At 44.8% G+C, this 15,724-nt stretch overlaps 1 protein-coding gene across 2 annotated transcripts; it reads left to right on the top strand.

The window, feature by feature from the left end:
- Positions 1–4,608: 4,608 nt before the first annotated feature.
- Positions 4,609–13,843, top strand: LOC119059539 (ATPase PAAT). Of its 2 annotated transcripts, none has more exons than XM_037159213.2 (7): positions 4,609–4,690; positions 4,815–5,098; positions 5,844–6,047; positions 7,053–7,125; positions 9,337–9,543; positions 10,727–11,181; positions 13,119–13,843. In XM_037159213.2, the coding sequence occupies exons 2-7, from the start codon at positions 4,935–4,937 to the stop codon at positions 13,372–13,374; spliced, it is 1,359 nt and encodes a 452-aa protein (XP_037015108.2). In that variant the 5' UTR covers positions 4,609–4,690; positions 4,815–4,934; the 3' UTR covers positions 13,375–13,843. The 2 variants fall into 2 exon arrangements, with proteins under 2 accessions (XP_037015108.2, XP_053524543.1); XM_053668568.1 differs by having other exon boundaries at positions 4,611–4,700.
- Positions 13,844–15,724: the final 1,881 nt, after the last annotated feature.

Raw genomic sequence — 15,724 nt, 5'->3', positions numbered from 1 at the left:
ATTCAAACAGAACAGAAGGAAGAAACAAGACTTCAAAAAAATGAGGAGAGGCTTAGGAACCTCCAGGACAACTTTAAACATTCCAACATCTGAATCATAGGAATGTCAGAAGGAGAAGAGGAAGAGCAAGAAATTGAAAGCTTATTTGAAAACATAATGAAGGAGAACTTCCCCAATCTGGCAAAAAAAAAAATAGACTTCCAGAAGTCCAGGAAGCTCAGAGAGTGCCAAAGAAGTTAGACTCAAGGAAGCACACACCAAGGCACATCATAATCACATTACCCAAGATTAAAGGAGAAAATCTTAAAAGCAGCAAGAGAAAAGACAGTTACTTACTGTAAGATGTTTCCATAAGACTATCAGCTGACTTCTCTGAAGAAACCTTACAGGCAAAAAGGGGCTGGAAAAAAGTATTCAAAGTCATGAAAGGCAAGGACCTATATCCAAGATTACTCTATCCAGCAAAGCTATCATTTAGAATGGAAGGGCAGGTAACGTGCTTCTCAGATAAGTTAAAGGAGTTCATCCTCACCAAGTGCTTATTGTATGAAATATTAAAAGGACTTATCTAAGGAAAAGAAGATCAAAAACTATGAACAGTAAAATGACAACTCACAACTATCAACAACTGAAACCTAAAATCAAAAACAAACTAAGCAAACAAGTAGAACAGGAACAGAATCACAGAAAGGAGATCACATGGAGGGTTTTCAGCAGGGATTGGGAGCCGGGGAGATTAGGGGAAAAGGTACAGAGAATAGGAAGCATAAATGTGGTACAAAATTGACAGGGGGAGGTTAAGAATAGTGTTAGAAATGTAAAGTCACAGAACTTACATGTACGATCCATGGACATGAACTGAGCGGGGCGGAATGTGGGTGGGAGGGGTGCAAGGTGGAGGGGGATAAAGGGGAAAAAAATGGGACAACTATTGTAGGAGACCAGTTTGTCTTGGCCTGGCAAATGTTACTCAGCTCTGTATGGAAAACCTACAGATGCGGAGTGGTGGGCAGGAGCCAGACCTTCAAATAGAGTTTTCCCGTGGGAATCAGGCCTAGAAAATGCATACAGATTGTTATGGCTTGCTCTTGCTAAAACTCCATCACCCTGGTCTAAAACAACAAATGCGTATTGTCTATCTTCAAGGTAATTTCCAAAGCCTGTATGAGTTCTCCTGAGGACAGAGCTAATGAGCTAATCGCCATTCCCCTTTGCATGTTATTTTCATTTCCTTGATTGTATCTAGAATGTAGACATAATATTCTATGTGATAGATAATAAATCTTTCTATGATGTTAGACCCAAGGAAAACAATAAAAGCCTGTCTAGGCAAGGGTCGAGGTACTCTCCTCTTGAGAGAGTGGCTGAGGCATCCATGGACACTCTCCCCTTGAGAGAGTAGTTGTGTTGTTCCCTTTTTGTCCATAGGATTGTTGTTCTGTGTGCACTGATTCTCATCATCAGCCACAACAGGCGGACTCTGCTGGACAGGGTCTGCAACAACTATAATAGTATAATCAATAAAATATGTTTTTAAAAAATAATTAAAAATTTTCTTAATATTAACAATATTTACACTGGCTGTTCATATTATGTTATATATAAAAGCAGAGCTATCAAAAGTAAAATTGGTAGAAAGGGATTTTAAAGCTTTCCTTTAACTGCAATCCCATAGTACCACCTACCCCTAGAGGGACATTAATAAACATACCTCAAACGTCTATAATTTTGCATAAATATAGGTGGTTTTTGCAGGAAACATGCACTACTCAAAATTAACTGTGAGCATATTATGTTGAACTTGATGGGTTATTTCTCCAGAATGTGCAAGAGTCACAAAGACATAACAAAAAAGAACATCCTAAGCTGACTTGGCTCGAATGCTACTTGCCTTCATTATTAACTTACCAAAATAAGAGCTGGTTCGTGCAGACCTTAAAGGTAAACAATTTTAAGTTACAGCCAAGATCCCAGGGATGCAGAATAAAACGATTCCATGCAATGGGTCCATTATGAAAGTTCATTTTAAGCCAGGTGTTCTGAAGCTGGAGAGGATTTTTTCCATAGATACCCTGTCATTCATGCCAGTGACCTTTTCAATCTTCTCTTTATTGATTCAAGTTAGTGTGCATTACTGTAGATCCAAGCAGAAGAAGGTGGTTAATTTTGTTAATTAGGAAAATAAAACTTATAGATGCACAAAAGCTGTGTGAAGTTTTTAATGATATAAGGGTGTAAAGACCCTGACCAGGTAGCTCAGTTGGTTACAGCATTGTACTGGTACACCAAAGTTGCAGGTTCAATCCTGGGTCAGGGCACATACAAGAATCAACCAATAGCCCTGGCTGGTGTGGCTCAGTGGATTGAGTGTCACACTGTGAACCAAAGGGTTGCTGGTTCGATTCCCAGTCAGGGCACATGCCTGGGTTGTGGGCCAGGTTCCCAGTTTGGGGCACACAAGAGGCAACCGACCACACATTGATGTTTCTCTCCCTCTCTTTCTCTCTCCCTTCCACTCTCTAAAAATAAATAAATAAAATCTTTTTTTTTTAAAAAGAATCAACCAATAAATGCATAAATCAGTGGAACAAGTCAAGGTTTCTTTCTGCCTCTAAAGTGAATTAGAAAAAACCGTGTCTAAAAAAGGGGGGGGTTGTAAAGGAGTTCTGAAACAAAAGTGTTTGAATCTATTATGGAACACACACTGTTAATAACAAGGCCTGGTTATGGGACTCCTACCGACCTTAAGACTTGGTTTATTGGCTACAGGGGAAATGAAAGAAAGAGGAAAACATGAGGACTCTTTAATTTCCGACTCCTGATTATTCAGCCTTATATTTAAACAGTTAACATAGAACTGATAGTATTGATCTCGCTCCCCAAACTGCACGTTGGAATTTCTGAAGAGCCTATTTTCCTTTGGACTGTCCAAATATGTGGATAAGAATGCAAGTTAATTTATAACCACAGGAAGCAGGACACATTGGGCAGAATTACTGAGGTAGACAACCTTGAATGAGTGGAGTGTTTTGTAAAAACTTAGCAAAAAGGACCTTCACGTTTAAGGACTTTTTCAACTCTGACATTCCACTTTTCCATAATCTTTATTCTTTCTTTCAAAAGATGAAAACTCACTGGCACAAACCTTTTCAGAAAGAAAGTGGGTGGAGGTGGTGAGGCATTTACCTTTCTAGGTGGCAGGGTGCCTGGGAAGTCCCACCCACTCTCACTTTTCCAACCAACCTGGTCTAGTGTTGACGGGAGACACCTAGTTCTTCTTACTGACGCATGTAAAGAATTACAGATCAGCAACTCTGTTAGAGTGCATTCAGTTTATTAGTGACCCTTTCCCATGGAAGAGACTGGGCCTAGGTAGGGTGGGGTGTAGCGGGGGGGGGGGGGGGGCTCAAAGGGAGAGGTTCAGAGCAAAGCAAAAGTATGAGCGGCTATGGCCCAGGTGGTAAGGCCCAGGGTGGTCTAGAGCCAAGGGCACCCAGAGAGCGGGTCCTTTGATCTGAGGACTTACCTAGTTGGCGGGATGGGGTGAACAAGTCACACACTGATTGACAGGTAAAGGTGATGCCAGATTTCCAGGCAGGGGGAGGGGGACTACATGCCTACCTAAATTGAGGTAAGTGTCGGGTGGTCTGTTGGCACGAATCCTTATCTTGCTCCAGACTCCATTTGTTCATCGTGTTGTAAAACAGATACAGGACAGGAGGCAGTTAATGAAAGCTGCGGCGATTACCCAAAGTTATTTATGGGCTCTCCTCTGGGCCCTGCGGACCCTCTCTGGCATTTCAGGCTCTGGGATGAAAGCACAGTTTCAAGGCTTTCTTTCTCAGACAGTGGCAATGCTACTTAGAATTTCAAGGACTTCCCTCCTTCCTTGCCAAGATAGTTTCTTAGGATGTTGTAACACCCGGCTTTACTATGGGACCAGGCTCAGGACTGCTGAGTCCTGGGTGAGATGACTCCCTCCTCCTCCCTGCCTAGGTTTACTATTCATTCAACCTAAGTGATAAAACGTGTTCCCTGGCAACCAGGATGCTTGCCGCCTGCCAGTAACAGCCGCCCAGTCTCAGTTTTTCCTATGCTGTCTCCTGTCTGCTGAGACCCGGGCAGGTTCTGCTCCCTGGGCTGAGGCCAGGGCTGCAGATCCCGCCCTGGGCCCCTTTGGCTCCGGGCCTTCGCTTCCTGCAGCCTGAGCGCTGGGGTCTCCACGCCCCTGGCCGCAGTGCCCCGGGCCGTCGAGACCTCGTCGGCTGCACCCCCCAAAGTCGCCTGTGACACCGCCCCCCCAGCGCCGCCCTGGGACTCCGGCCAAGCCTCCGCCTGCTAACGCCGCACCGCCAGCGTCCACCTGACCACCGTCTAGGGGGACAGCGTGTGTGGGCAGAGAAGGAAGAGTAAAAAGGAAACGCCAGCTCCACGCCCGGGCCCCGCGCCGCCGAGCGCTCCACTGCAGCAGGGATGCCTGCCGCCCATTCCAGGGGTGTCTGCAAACAGTCCTTCTGGTGGCGTGGAGCGACGACACCACGACTGCCTGACGACACACTCTCCTCACTAGATCAACCCTCCGGGGCCGCCCAGCAACCGTGGTCCTTCCACTGCCTTTTTCCCCGGGGCAACGTAGAAAGGACGACATGGTCCCGCGCCCACCACTCCGTGTCTGAGAACAGCTCCCGCGGTGAGAGAAGGTGCTGTTAGCGCGCATGCTCCCCTCTGGGGGGTCTCCCGGCAAGTTGTGAACCCAGTTGCTCAACAAGGCCCGCCTCGCGCATGCGTTTATACCGCACTGGGTTCTTTTCCAGCAAGAGCAAGAGGCCCGAGGAACCGGAAGTTGCCCGGCTTTATCAGCTCCCCTCCGCCCAGGCAGAAGCTCAAGATCCGGGAGAAAGGTTCCGGGGCTGTCCTGGCCTGGAGGTGGCCCAATGGAGACCGAGGCTGAGGATGGGTTGTGGACCCGCCGCCCCTCGCTGGCCTCTTCCTGGGATGCCACAGGCGGGGGCCTGGACCAGAGCCTCCTTGTCACCGGAGCTGGTGTCGGAGCGCAGGAATTGGAGTGGGATGAGCTGCTGGCGCTGCCTGCCCCAGGGTGCGCCTGGCCTGCGGGGACGGGCTGGCTGCCTGGTGACAGCCACGCTCCTGGGGGCGTGGTGAGGGGAGGCGGGGGCCTTGAGTGGAGAGAGTCTGGGCCCGGGATCCGGAGCGAATGTGGTGAAGGGTCAGTGCAGGAAGCCAGGGCCTGGGTGGGTGACGGACAGGGCCTGGGTGGCTGGAGGGCCGGGGCCACTGCAGGGCGTGAGTGTTAGGCGCAGGGGCTTCTGGGCGGGTCACCTGCAAAAGGCATTTCACACAAACGCGGGTAAATCCGTCAGGTCAGCCCTTGAGTGCACTTGTCACAACTGGAATCATCCTCTATCCCCCAAATAAACAGAAAACTCCTGTCCACCTCCTGGCAACCAAAAGAGACGTGAAAAAGTGTCAGCAGTTGAGAATCGCCATTCTCTTAATTTTTGCAACAGATACACTCTGTCTTTTATCGTATTGTGCTTCCCACTATTCTGCACAGAACTGGTGTCTGGTGAGCTTTAAATTAAATGAGAAGCAATAACGGGAGATTGAGTACGATGTTGGATCAAGGGAAAACGTAGGAGAAAGCCCTGATGTCTGAAGTATCCATTTCTTGATGGATTTGTATTGAGCATTTGTTGGGGGCTTGGGACGGTGCGCGAATCCCAAAGGCAAATGGCAGTGAATACAAGAAATACGGCTTAGTAAGAGGGTTAGTAACCGTGTTCGGAGAACTATACTGTATAATGTTCTTATGTTCTTTTCAGCCAGGATCCGGTGATTTTGGAAAGGAGCCGGAACAGCCCAGAGGAAACCCCCTGCTTCCTTTACCTGCGCTGTGACCCTGAGGAAGGTGAAGAAGTGGTTTCTGTTGGCATTTTAAGTTCAGCGAGAAATATGGAGGTGTATGTAGGAGAGGAGTACAGTGGAACCAGTCGGGGCAAGACTGTTCGTGATGTTCTGGAGAAGAGGTTTGTGGCTTCTGCGTGTGTGCGTGTTCTTCTGAAGTAGTGTGCTTCTTTTCCTCCACTTTGCAGGATGCGTTGATTCTCTGACATTGGTGCCAGGCATTAGGGGGAGAAGATAAAACACACCAGCAGGAATAGAACATTAGACCTTTAGGGCTTTTTGAGATGGTCTAGATCAGACTAGTTGTTTTTAGAAGTGTGGAAATGAGAGCTAGTTTAGGGAAGATAAGTGGGCGGAAGGTCAGATCTCCTCAGTGGAAGAGTTTTCTTCTCTGTGTCCTTTAACTAACAGGGGTGTTTTCCAACGGTTAATTTGTCTGTGAGCTTGGGACTTTGAACATATGTTCTTACAAGGACATCCTCTAAATGTAGTGCATGAGCCCTGGCTGGTGTAGCTCAGTGGATTGATTGCTGGCCTGTGAACGGAAAGGTCACTGGTTTGATTCCCAGTCAGGGTATATTGCTGGTTTTCTGCCCAGGTGCCCAGTAGGGGGTGCTTGAGAGGCAACTGATTGATGTCTCACACATGGTTGTTTCTCTCCATCTCTCTTCCTTCCCCTCGCTCTAAAAATAAACAAAAAATAAAAGTAATAGGTGAGCCCTATACTGTGCCATGTTAGCAGGTTTAACCCTTTATTACGTTTTGATTTTTTCCTGACTTCTTACAGATGTTCTGCCCTAATATTTCTTTTATAGAACTTAAATATGAACTGTGTTATATACCATATATGTGGGAAATAGTAGATATGTTAATAGAGCTTTAAAACATGCTCTGTGCCACATGATTACACATTTGTTAATCAAATTTGAATCTTAAATATTGCTAGTAAGTGGCAGGTATGGTCTGTGTGTCCAGTGCAGTTCAGTAGGGGCTACAGCCCTTCGTGCCTCACGAGCAAAACTGAATCGTCCAAAAAGGATTGTCCTGGAAAACTTTGTTTTTAAATGTGACTATTAAATGTGATAATGTGTGAAAGTAAAAAAAGGGTCATTTTTTTTTATTTTTAGTGAACATGAAAAGATTAGCATGTACAAAAAATATCTAAAATTGGAGTCCTCCACATATGCTTGTAAAATAAAGGTGAGTCATTATTGCATGTTAACTAAATTGGAAGCTACAGTTGTGCTCTGTGTATTTATTTTCTGTTGGTTAGTAATGCAATTAGTCTACCTTAGTCCCTGGTTTTAGTTCAGAAATACTTAGTAAACAAGAAAAAACAATTATATTCTAAAAATTTTTTTCAAGATTCTCCTTTCGAAATATGACCATGTATTGGCTGTGGCAATGTCTTGTGATGTACTGTTGCTCATACAGTACCATGGTGCTCATAAGCCTTGGAAAACTGTTTAAAAACCTTTCTTATTTGTATATAAAATGTAGGCGCCAAGAAAACCACAGCAATTTCAGGCCCAAAATACTGAGGAAAAAACACAGTTGGAGAAGTTTCAGACAAGGGAAACTCAAAGTTCAAGAGATTCGGACTGGTGTCTTCAACATTAAAAATATAGTTAAATGAACTTTAATGACGTCATCGGTCTCAGGAAAGGGGCCTGAAAACCCTGAGCCCTGACTATGAAATGCGCTCTGTTGCTGATGAACAGAATCGCCTACAGCGAGTTTTTCAGTTCTTTGGACCAACCTAATTGGTAACACTAGGGAGCTGAGGGAAAGAAACCCTAGATTATTTTTATCTGTGAGGTTCTCTGCTTATTATTACTTATAGAGGATCATAGACTGATTATTCTAAAATGTTTTAGAGGTATATACCTATTAATAGCTTCTAAAGTCATTTAAATAAAGTGACTCATTCATTCAAAAATATTTGAATGCCTGTTGATGCCAGATACCATATTGGGCACTTAGGAATGAGCAGTGATAAAACAAATTGGAATAAAGCCCTCATGTAAATATGATAGTGGGCAAGACATAATAGATTCAGTATACAAAGTATGTGTTATATTTGATAGTGAGAAAGTCTTGGAGGTTAAAAAAAGCAGAAAAGGTCCTGACTTGTAGGGCTTAGTGAGTTGGGCACTGACCTGTGAACTGAAAGGTCAGCAGTTCAGCTCCCAGTCAGGACACATGCCTGGGTTGTGGGCCCAGTCCCCAGGTTGGGGGAGTGTGAGAGGCAACTAACCAATTGATGCTGCTCTTGCCCATTGATGTTTCTCTCCCTCTCTTTCTTCTTCTCTTCCCCTCTCTCTAAAAGTAAAAGTAACTTTTTTAAAGAAAAGGGATAATGTGGAAGTTGGAATGTGGTATGGAAGTGTAGAGACCTGAGAGGTGTCTACTCAATTGTTGATGACAGTCACATTTTTGGTGCCACTGTTTTTAGATTGTGGATCTGTGTTCACCTGTGTCTTTGTGTGATATGTGGGTTTGCGTGTCTCTGAAGGTGAGTGTTTTTTGTACCTGTCCTGTGGAAGTACATGGGAGTGCAAAGAGTCATTTCTTTTAGGGAAACCTTTGGTTCATATGAAGATTTCTTCTGCAGGGATAGTATGGTAATGTTAAAAATGACAGTGATACACATTTTTGAGCATCTACTCAGTGGTAGATCCTGGGAATTTTAATATTGGTCATCATAACAACCATATGAAATCATTTTGCTCCTGGCTCAAGTTTTGGCATTTGCCCTGCACACACGCACACGCACAGGCAGAGAAGCGGGGTCCTCACCGAACTTAGGTCTGATTCTAAACCCCGTTCCCTTTCCACTCAGCTACGTTGTTGCCCTGTACCACACATGAACTGCTTTTTGGTTTAAAGCAGGGGCCAAACGAGGCAGCACACAGCCCTGGACCACCTGCTGGGGAAGAAACCAGCAAACTGGGGTCAGAGCCCAACCTTCCCTAACTGGGTGTCCTTCACTGAGTCAGAATGTCACTTGAACTCGTGACATTCCTTTGCTGTTCTAAATTCTAAAACACTGACCTTCACATTTAGTATTTCAGCAAATACTGCATGGGCTCTGGACAGACGAGTTTAAATTGTTTTGTAGAAAGTTGTAGTATATGAAGCTGTGAGGTTGGTGTGGTTTATTTTTAATTCCTTATCTAAGCATGTGAAATGGTATTTTACATGTAATCTTTTAGTTTGAAAAGGATTTGTTTATTTACATAATTCTTTGGGGTATTTTTTCAGACAATGACTATTTTAGCAAAAAGTAAGTAAATTTTTGGATCCTTGACTGCTTCACTGTTACTCAGGTAATAACAAGAAGTGACCATAAATGATGATTGTTTTTAATGTCATTATTTATTTCCCTGGAACCTTTTTGTTTTACGATAGTTGCTCTCTTTTGGTGAAAAGCAGCGTGTGTTCGTCAGCAAAGTCGTGGTGCACGTGCGACCGGCCTCAGCACGTCCTTCCGCACGCTCTCCCGTGGTGGCCGCAGGGGTGGACCTGCAGCGGGTCCAGACCATCGTGCGCTCCATGGGGTCCACACTGTCGCCTGGGGCTCAGCAGCTGATGAGCATGGTCAGCTTCCAGCAGCAGGTGAGCGGGAGGGGAATTTTTTTCTGGACACCAAAACTTTTCAAAATTAATAGCTTTTTATAATATGTACAGACTTAAATTTTTCTTTGAGCTTTTATTGTTGATTTGCCTATTATCTGTTTACTTTAGTAAAAATTGCATTTTGTAGACCTACTGTCTCACAAAATGTTTTTGTTACAGATCTTCACAATTTTTCATAAATTTAGTCACTTGCCCTTTCAGCCAGTACCTGCTACCCCCTTCTCAGTGACTGAGGCACGTTCTGAGCACTTGACAAGGTTTAAAGATCAGTTTTCTATATCGTGTCTTTAAGGATCTTTATAGTTTTATTTTTGTAGGCCTTTAAAGGAGAAGGCTTGGATCAGGCAAGTAAACTTGGAGGGATACAGTTTCACAGACAGAAAATGGTATGCGTTAAATCTTCAATATTAAAGGGAACAGGACATAGCTGGGAAGTGGTTATACGTTCGTGTGTGTGGAGCCAAGAAGTGACAGGAAGTTTGCAGTAGATCAGGGCTCAGTCATAGAGGGCTTTGGGCGCTGATTTTTAAGTCTGGAGGGGTTTTCGCACTGCATTTCAAAGACGTGCTACTCCACGCTGTGTGCAGGGTGAACCAGAGGAAAGGTGATGCTGTCCAGGGTGAGACGACAAGAAGGAGGGCAGCTGCCCGTTACTCCCTCGTCCCCGCGAGGGTTCGTGAGGGTCAGATGATGGACACAGCAGCCTGGTGCCGGGCTGTGAGCTGCCAGCATGATGGCACTGGGAGGGCTTGACAGCTAACTAACTGGGTGTTGGGATTGTGGGTGAGAAGGAGAGGGAGCCGTGAAATTGATGTTGTTAGAGGATGACACCAGTAAGACACATGGAGCCCACAAGAGGAGACTGCCTGGGAAAGAAGGCTTTGAATGTTGGAATTCTGAACATTAGAGTGAATAAAACATGGGTGGGGGATGTTGTGAGCATCAGGAACACAGGTTGGGGGTGGCGGAGTGGAAGGGAGGGTTTGGGAGGTGTCCCCTAGCAGAGGACAGGGACACCTAATGTTGCAGAGTAATGATAGCGTACCTCCTGTGGTTGTGTTGAGGGTCCAATGAAAGAATGCGCATTGCCTGATTCTAAATTACTCCCAAAGGTGGCTGTCATCGTTATTAACAGTGACATTTACTTATTTCCTTGGCTTAGAATTGCGTTTCCATCGGAGAGCAGCTCCAGTCGGTTTTGGGAAAGACTGTGCTCACTCGAGTGATGGGCCTGCAGGCGTCGTCCCCGTCGGCAGTCTGGGACAGGTCACCCTCCACACCTTGTCCTTTCAGAGCTGGGCTGAGTCCTGGCCACGTGACTGGCGACTCAGAAGCTCACACTGACAGAAGGACCCAGGCACCCGCTGGAGGGAACAGGACAAACCTCGGAGAGTGTCCAGTCATGCCACCAAACTGTTCTCTTCCTGGCGGTGACCTTACAAACGCGGTGTCTTCTTTCCTACCGAAGAAAGCAAGTGACCGCTCAGGTACACCGGACTCCGAGCTGCTGCCTCTTCTGCAGAATCTGTGCGGTCAAGTTAACGGGCTCCGTGTGGGCCATAAGGCGGGGCGGCCGGGCACCATCGCCAAGCCCAGTGACGGCATCACTGGTGTGGGGTGAGTATTTTTTAAAAATGTGGTTTAGATTTGGTAGGTGGGAGGATCAGCTAGTGATAAGCATATTTGTTTCAATAAATGCATGCTGAAAATGTTTCCAGAGATAATTTTAGGAACTTGTACATTTTACCACTAATACACTTATGGGAAATAAGTATTCTACAAAGTACACCGGAGTGCTGTGGAAAAAGTGCCTTAAGCTGGAGGAGTTGAGCACTGCTCAGGCATTGTGTGGGCAGCACTGTGGGCACCAAACGAACCCCCCGTAACAGGTTGTTTTCTGTGTATCATGTTTAACCTAAGCCAGGTTTGGGGCCATCGAAACATTTTTAACCTTACAATCATTTATAATATACGAGCTCTTATCCCCTGATCTCATACTTCCAGTTTTTGGCAGTCCTGGTTGGATTGAAGGATGACTAAGTATTTAGTATGTTCTCTATTCTTTATATAGATGTAATGTGCCAAAGTGTTGCTCTAGCCTGGAAGTGGGCACTCCAGCCGCAGTCCTGGCTTAACTATTTTGTCTTACTGTTTAAATCTTTTGGCTTAGACTTTTTTCACATGTGAGACGAGGTAGTTGTATTGGTTGAAATTTTTGTAAATTCTTCAATAGCATTGAAATTTGAGGTGTTATTAAAAAATGTGGCTCATATTCAGGAAGGACATAGAAGGGCAACATTTTCCTTATTGATAGTCTGCCTCAGCGTTAACTAGTTGGCATGTGTAGGGCAAAGATAAAATCTCAAGAAACAAACTAATCATATTTGAAGAGCGCTTCTGGGTCCAGCTGTGATGGAATGCCCTCCTCACTCAAAGTCCCTCCCTTTTACACATGAAATTTCCCTGCACGTCATGCGCGAACATTCAGAGACCAGAAGTGGGGACGGAAGTCTACCTGCTTAGGGCCTGAGTGTAGGGTGTTGTCACCTCAGTCTTGGTTTTGGGGCAGTTTCTTTTGTCCCAGATGGGTGTTGCATCTGGCAGGCATATTTTGTGTCCGTTTATATGATCGTATGAATCTTCCTCTATAGTTTGTTGATATGGGGGATCACATTAATTTTTACCAACGGAACCGGCCTTGCACACCTAGGAGAAGCCTCACTCGGTCAGAATTATATGGGGTAGAATTCTTTTTTACACATGCTGGATTTGATTTGTTAATGTTTTGTTGAGTATTCTTGCATCTAAGTCAGGAGAGATATTGGTCTGCATGTGTCTTTATACTGGCTTTGTCTGGCTTTGTGTCAGGGTGACACCAGCCTCGTAAAATGGGTTCTGTGTTTTAGAAGAGATTGTGTAGGATTCTCCAAAGAAACCAGTGGGCCTGGGTCTTTTTTCCTGGGAAACTTTTAAGTTACAAATTTCATTTCTAATATAGTAAAATTGTCTGTTCACTCTGTTAATATAGAGGCTTAATTAACATAATGCATAGTAAAATCCTACCACAGTTTTTTGTAAACATAGACAAGGTTATTTTTTAAATTGTAAGGAAAGGCAAAGGAGGTCAAACAGCTAAATCAGCTTTGAAAAGATGATAAAACAGGAGGAGACACTCTTCCCAGTGTCAAGTCTGATGCAGTGAGAACACTCATGACCGAGGAGCACTGCTGGAGGGTAGACGCACAGACCCTGACACACAACGGAGGGCCCAGAAAGAGATGCACAGACCACGCTAGACCGACTCTAAGGAGCAACAGCGATTCAACGAGGGGAGAACAGTGCGTTTCACACACGGTGCTGGAGCAGCTGGAGATCCTGTGGGCAGGAATGAGCCCTGATCTAAACCTCATGCCGTGTGCAAAGCTTAACTCAAAAGGGATGATGGACCTAAATGTAAAACATAAAGCTGTATATTGGCTGCTTGTTGTATAGTTTGCTTGTTTTTGTTACAATATTAGAGATAATTGTTACATTATTTTTAAATTTATCTTTAGAATGGGTGAGCAGCCTGTTTGTGCCTACTTGGAAAAGATTCTTTCTAAAAATATGGACCTGATGGAAAAGAAACTCATGGACCACATCGACCAGCGGATCCGCGCCCTCCAGGAGCACGTGGATGAGAAGATCGCTTCGCTGGTGGACTTGCTGCAGAATCCCCGCTCCCCACCCACCTCCCCACCCACCACTGGGACGCCTCTGCAGCACTGCGACTCCGACTCCGGGGAAGGGCTTTCAAATGGAGAAAGATGAGTGCTCCCCATGCACAGCGGACTGCAGACTTTTACCACATATTTATTACAGAGCGCAACCCAAACAGCTCAGAGCAAGTATCTGATGTCATCTCAGGTTTATCATCTTACTTCTGTAAGTGACCTGGAGGCTCATTTGCACTGAACTTGTTGTTGTAAATCTGGTACTGTGCACTACGAGTGAACCTGATTGGGCCGTAAGTTATTTTGTTTGCAATATTGTTTATTTTTTATAAGAAATTTACATATAGGTCTGTGTTTAAATGTTTAAAATTCTAAGGATCTCTAGTTACAGTCAGTGAATATTATGTGTATTTGAAATACTGTTTTAATTTATACAAAGACCTTATGTCTTAGGGATAGGGAAAAAAGTGCTTAGAGTATTTGACTGCTTTTTCTTTCTTTTTTTAATTGATTATCCTTGGAAAACCTGGTACTTAAGACTTACAACCTTTAATTTCACATCACCAAATTACGTTGTATTATTGTTTATTTCAATAAAAAGTTAACTGTGTTGCTTGGCATTTATAAAGTTAGTTTCCATTTGGGTCATTCATTTTATGTTATCATATTGTGGCTATAGCTAGGACATGAAAACTCAAAACTGACCTGTTCTTTTTTAGAAAAATTACTTCCGATTTAGTGATTGATACAAAACAACAGAAGTTACATTGTCTTAGCTCAACCCAGAAAGCGTCAGGAGCTCTCCTTTCCTGAGCCACTGCAGGCGCTCCCTCCCAGAGCCCGGTCCTAGGACCCTGCAGTGCCGCCTGCTGTGGCTCCGCACCAAAGGATAGAGGCTCGAGACTCGGGGCTGGTGGCTCTCACTGGCGCGCTTAATTTTCAGAAACTGTAACTATTGCCTGGGTGCCGAAGGGTGATGTATTTGCCCCTAAAATAAAAATGCATCCACCCTGGAGACTATTTTGTCTGTGAAATGGGGAATATCATGTTCTCCTCTATGAAGTGTATACACTTTTGAACATGATGCCCCTAGCACAGGCCTGGTGTATAGATGCCCCGTAAATGTTCAACTTTCGTGTCCCTCATTCTACTCTCCTGTCGTCTACCTTCCTAAACTGTAGAATGACACTTGTGTTTCCTCATATCATCACTATTTCCATAAATTTGGAAGTTCCTCTTCTCTGGCCTATCTTAGGTGCTAAGGAAGTCACATTCAAAGTCAATCAACCCTGTGCCACTTACCGATGGAATATGGTCTGAGAAAGGCATCCCGTGGCGATCTGGCCACGTGCAAACACCACAGCGCACTCACACAGACTGAGATGGGCCAGCCCGCTGCAGGCCTAGACTGTGTGGTCCACCTTATGGCCCCCAGGCTACGGGCCTGTACAGTGCATTCCTGTACAGACAACACGAGGTCAGATCGAGCACAGGTACCATGACGCAGTCAGCAGAGGCAGTGAACACGAGATACGTAACACGGCGACTGCTTTACAGCACACCTCCTTGAGTGGAATGGGTGCACTCCAAAACGGGTGTCAAACTCACTTTCACCGGGGGCCATATCAGCCTTGCAGTTGCCTTCAAAGGGCCGAATGTAATCTTAGGATTTTATAAATGTAACTACTCCTTAACTAGGGGCAAGGAGCCTGGCAGTGCCGCTGGGTAGAAACTAGGTGCCGGGCCAGATTCAGCCCACGAGCCCTGTGTTTGCCATAATGATAAAAAATATAGTATAGTAAATACATGAACCGTAAGTCACTGATGATCATGATCAAGTATGCTGTACATAATTATATGTGCTATACTTTTATTCAACTGGCAAAGCAGTTTGTTCACACCAACATCACCACCAACGTAGATAAATCAGACATTATGAAGTGAAGTCACTAGGTGAGAGGAGTTTTTTGCTCCATTTTATAGACCGCTGTCATATACATGGGCCGTCACTGACCAAACAACGTTACTATGTGGTACGTGACTTCAGTGAGCTGTGGTCCTGGGGCCTGCTTCAGGGACCAGCAGCATCAGGGAACTTATGTGGAATGCCAGTTCTCAGGCCCCACCTCTGATGTATGAATAGGAAACTCTGGGGGTGAGGCCAGATACATAATTAGAAGTTGACAAATCTTTTCATTTGACACTCAAAAAATGGCGTATGCTACTTCCTTGTCGCCCCCATGGTTATAGATGAGAAATCCACTGTCATTTGAATTGGTTTTCCCTTATAGGTGATGTGCTGTTTCTTTCTGGCTGCTTTCAAGTTTCTTTCTTTGTCTTTAATTTTCAGAAGTTTGATTATTATCATGTGTCTTGCCTTGGACTTTCTTGGTTTTGCACTGCTTGGGGCTTTCTCCATTTTTTGAATGTCAGTTTGTGTCTTTAAC

This window comes from Artibeus jamaicensis, unplaced genomic scaffold, assembly GCF_021234435.1.
Source record: "Artibeus jamaicensis isolate MK-2021 breed Jamaican fruit bat unplaced genomic scaffold, CSHL_Jam_final contig_490, whole genome shotgun sequence".
NCBI classification, from domain to species: domain Eukaryota; kingdom Metazoa; phylum Chordata; class Mammalia; order Chiroptera; family Phyllostomidae; genus Artibeus; species Artibeus jamaicensis.
This window is presented reverse-complemented; position numbering and strand designations above follow the sequence as displayed.

Bases quoted from the DNA above. Each gene is read 5' to 3' on its own strand.
- LOC119059539 (XM_037159213.2), top strand. From the start codon at position 4,935: ATGGAGACCGAGGCTGAGGATGGGTTGTGGACCCGCCGCCCCTCGCTG. The intron at 5,099-5,843 runs GTGCGCCTGGCC...TGTTCTTTTCAG, and splicing joins CTGGCGCTGCCTGCCCCAGG to CCAGGATCCGGTGATTTTGG. The intron at 7,126-9,336 runs GTGAGTCATTAT...GTTTTACGATAG, and splicing joins CATATGCTTGTAAAATAAAG to TTGCTCTCTTTTGGTGAAAA.